Source organism: Pterocles gutturalis, unplaced genomic scaffold, assembly GCF_000699245.1.
Source record: "Pterocles gutturalis isolate BGI_N339 unplaced genomic scaffold, ASM69924v1 scaffold6645, whole genome shotgun sequence".
Lineage (NCBI taxonomy): Eukaryota > Metazoa > Chordata > Aves > Pterocliformes > Pteroclidae > Pterocles > Pterocles gutturalis.
Window position 1 is genome coordinate 6,666 of NW_010143260.1, and position 4,325 is coordinate 10,990.

General features: G+C 53.9%; 1 protein-coding gene across 1 annotated transcript; it reads left to right on the forward strand.

Annotated features, from left to right (window-relative positions):
• Positions 1–328: 328 nt before the first annotated feature.
• LOC104469914 (zona pellucida sperm-binding protein 3-like) lies at positions 329–3,719 on the forward strand. Its single transcript, XM_010084655.1, has 9 exons — positions 329–730; positions 1,579–1,697; positions 1,775–1,878; positions 2,103–2,280; positions 2,377–2,497; positions 2,841–2,932; positions 3,116–3,258; positions 3,428–3,517; positions 3,604–3,719. Exons 1-9 carry the CDS (start codon positions 329–331, stop codon positions 3,717–3,719), a joined length of 1,365 nt encoding a protein of 454 aa, XP_010082957.1.
• Positions 3,720–4,325: the final 606 nt, after the last annotated feature.

The window sequence follows — 4,325 nt, forward strand, 5'->3', positions numbered from 1 at the left end:
CATGATCTGGAGGTGGAACATCTGGTCCAGAGGTGGGACACATCTCTGTGGATCCTGGAGCTGGTTATCACCAAAAAATGTGAAAAAACGTGCCGCTGGCTGCACGACAAACTCAGCATCCCTCCTGTGGGCAAGGGACCCAATCCAGGACCTCATTAGAGCCCACCACGATGGGTTCCCCAGGGAACTGGGTGCTCTCAGCTGTTTCCAGTTGCCCTGACGGGAGGTATGCTGAGCATCACCTGGGCTGGGAGTGGCTGTGAGAGGTGTGGGCTATAAAAGGTCCTTGGGCAGGAGTTGCTCCTTGTGCTGGACCCTGGTAGGCAGGATGAGGCCTGGAAGTAGCCTGGGGTTTGCTCTTTTCTGCTGGGTTTTTGGGGAGGTGGTTGCTTACAATCATTGGGGCTTCATTAGAGGGGAGGCAGAGCTATGGAGGTACAGACGGGATCCTTCCTTGGGGCAGCCCCGGACCTTCTCCCAGCTCTCCCCCTGGGTATGGGTGGATGTCTCCCAGCTCCAGGCTGCTGTCCCGCTGCACCCCGTGGCTGTGCAGTGCCAGGAGGCACAGGTGGTGGTCACGGTGCACAGGGACCTCTTCGGTACAGGACGCCTGGTCAGGGCTGCGGAGCTGAGCCTGGGCTCGGCCACCTGCTTGCCTACAGTCTGGAGTGCTGCTGAGAGCACGGTGACCTTTGTAGCTGGGCTGCACGAGTGTGGCAGCACCCTCAGGGTAAGGCTGGGGGGTGCTGGAGCCCTAGGGTGGGGGTCTGCCACATGATTTCCATCTGGGTGCCTTGGGATGCTGAGATTAGCAGGGGGTTGTGGTGTGGTTGGGCTTGGGGGAAATGTTCCGAAGCCTTTTTGTAGAGGCTGAGCATCTCAGTCCACATGTCAAGGTTAGCAGAAGATGTGCTGTCTCTTCCAGGAGCTAGCTCTGGGGTTATGTGAGCATGCAAGAGGCAGAGAAATTAGTTAAAAAGAATAGAGGTATCAATCTTCTAAGACTTATGGCATTGTTGCCCCCTCCAGGGTGGAGCCCAGGTGACCTGGTGGTGGGAGCCACTGCAGCAGGCCAGCAGTGTGTGCTTATCTGGGGAGGCTTCTGGCTGCTGCTTGAGAGTAGCATGAAGCTACTGCATAGGAAACTTAAACCTGAAGCGGTCTTTCTCCCCTGGGAGAGGTCTGGGGCTATGAGGGTGAGCAGGAGCACCCCTCCCCCCACCCCCATACTCTAGCCAGAAGATATCTTCACATTCTGATATCCTGAGGGACAGACTTTACTCTCTGTTCTGGGGCATGGAAACTAGAACAAAAAAAAAATTGGCTTATACACCTCTGCATTCAGCTTGTCTGCTGACCTGGGGTGGGCTGGAGTAGCTTCCCAGCCCTGAGCATCCCTGCAGCAGGATGAGTGCTGCTCACCTGTCTCTAGCATGAATGCTGGTGGCTGGTGACCAGAAGAAACATCTCAGGAAACATCTCAGCATGGAGTCTCTAAGCTTAAATGTGCTGCTCTGTGTGTGCTGTCAACGAATGGGGCTCTTAATGGCTGGCTAATGTATCTTGTCTTTTCCTCAGGTGACCCCTGATGCTCTGATCTATAGCACGAGTTTAAATTACAACCCAGTCCTTACTGGCAACCCCGTCATTATCCGCACCAGCCCTGCTGTGGTTCCTATTGAGTGCCACTACCCAAGGTGAGCCAAGGCAGATGAGCACCAACCCAGCTCTTCTGCTACCCCAGAGCTTTTAACCACGGCCATCTCCTCCCCAGGAGGGACAACGTCAGCAGCCATGGAGTCAAGCCCACGTGGGCACCGTTCCAGTCCACCATCTCCTCAGAGGAGAAGCTGCCCTTCTCCCTGCACCTCATGAATGGTAGGTTTTGGGTGGGGGTCTCCCCTGGTGCAAGGCACCCTGAGATGGCCGTGCTTCCACTAGATGGTACAGCTGGTGCTGGTGTCACCCTGGTGCTGCTGGGGTTTGGTAGGGTTTTGGTGAGTACCCAGAGCTTTGTGCCTGTTGGGGTTTCCTTGGGTGGAAGTGGTGAACCACAAGCTGGCTTCCCATCCATGAGTGCCTGGTGGCCTGTCTCCTTCTAGATGACTGGAGTGCCGAGAGAGTTTCCACTGTATTCCAACTGGGAGAAGTTCTCCACTTCCAAGCTAGTGTCAACACAGAGAACCATGCACCTCTGAGGCTCTTTGTGGACAAATGTGTGGCCACCCTGACCCCAGAGAGGAGCTCTTCTCCCCAGTATGCTTTCATTGACTTCAGTGGGTAAGAGCTGGCTGTGTCTGTATTCAGACATGCCTTTCTGCAGGCTGTGGAGATCTTTGACAGTGGGTTCCTGCTGGCCCTTGCTTTTGTGTCTAGGTGCCTGGTGGATGGGCAACTGGATGATGCCACCTCGACTTTTATATCCCCAAGACCCAGCCAGGATGTGCTCCAGTTTGCAGTAGATGCATTCAAGTTTGCAGGAGGCTCCAGCGATCTGGTAAACCCTTCCTAAAGCACATGAACTCCCTTGTCTAGGTGGGGTTCTAGCCTTGCTCCATTAAGAAAGTTAACACAGTTTTGTCTAAATTACACTCCTCACAGCAACATAGGAATGAGGTCACCCTGTATTGTTGCTTCTGGATCATGGCCCTCTGAGCCGAGGATCTTCCTTGGAGACCAGTTCTGATACTGGTCATGACAAGCCCTTCTGATGGGCTTTGATAATGTCTTGAAGGAAGCAGAGGAGCTTGAGTTGTCCTGAGGAGTTGGTGGTCCCATTGGAGACCAGCTTCATGGTGTATGAGAAAGCCTAACCCCTCTGCTCTGCCTGGTGTCCCCAGATTTACATCACCTGCCACCTGAAGGTCTCCCTGGCTGACCAAGCTCCAGACCCTCTGAACAAAGCTTGCTCCTTCAACAAAGCCAACAACCTGTGAGTAGTTGGAATAGCAGCTTGCCCAAGGGTGAAGAGCTTGGGCTCCTCATCTGGTGTGTCACCTTCCGTGAAGGTGGGCTTGGCTAGATGGGTGGGAGGGCTTTGGTCTCTCCTAGGAGACCCCAAAGCATGTGAGGGATTCCTACCCTAGGGTGGGCTGGTCACCAGTCTTTCTTCTAGCTGGGCCCCTGTGGAAGGCAGCCAGGATGTCTGCTCCTGCTGTGAGATGAGGAGCTGTGGCTCAGCCAGGAACTCCAGGAGGCTCCATGGTCCCTCCCGATGGCAAGGAGGACGTGCCCGGAGAGAGTTACCCTCCCAGCCTGGTAGGTCTCAGTCTGCTTCTTGGTCTTTGTCACCATCACAGTGACTTGCTCAGAGCAGGGGTGGCTGGAGCTGCCTCACTACCTGTTGGCTCCTCAGTGCTAACCCAAAGCTTGGGAGAGGCTAGATGTTCACCCAAGCTTGTGAGTGCTCAAAAGTCCTCCCTTTCAGATCCCTTGGTGAAAGAAGCAGATGTGGTGGTTGGACCTCTCTACATCCACAGCTGGCAGGATCACCCAGGCAGGAGGATGCCTTCAGGAGGTAGGGCAGACCCAGGGAAGTGGGGTGGTGGTTCATGTGGCAGGTCCTGGCCCTGGTCATAACCACCTCTCTCTTCTCCTTCCTAGATGCAGGTCACTTGTGGATGGTGTTGGGGCTGGCTGCAGTTGCTGGTTTGGTGATCCTGATTCTTGTTCTTCTGGGGGCTCTGACTGTCTGCCGGAAACACAGCAATCCTGTTTAAGTCACTGGTTTCAACTTTTATAGTCTGTGCAATAAAAAAAAACAAATGGAAGGACTGTGTGAGGCTTGGTGGGGGGAGGGGAGAAGTCTTCCTGGAGCATGAGCTAATCAACTCTCCATGCTGAGTTTAACTGTGGTGCTTTGTCTCCCTAAACCCAACATTGGTGTCTTGCTTTGCTGAAGCCCTCTCCTCAGCAGAGCTTTGTACAGCCTTTCACCCGCCCTGAACCTCATTGGCAACTGATGCAAAAAAAATTACCCTCCAGATGCTGTTTTCTTGTCGCTAGAAGTGTGGAGCTGTGTTTAGGCTCAAAACACTTTACCTTTCCCTGGAGCTACTTCAGTCTGCTCCATCCTGGTAACTCTTTACTCAACCAGCCATGGGGACCTAAGGGTTTAGTGAAACCTACACCCCTCTCCTCCAGCCTGAATCTGCTTTTGGGAGCAAAATCCATCTTTGCTGAATGAGGAAGGGAGCGCAACTCAAGGGTCGGTGGGTTGGGCTCTTCCTGGGCCAGACAGAGGCAGGAATTCCAGTTCCTGCCCCAAGGACTGTTTACACATAGTTGTACGTAACAAGCCTTGGCTGAAATGTATAAACAGTCCT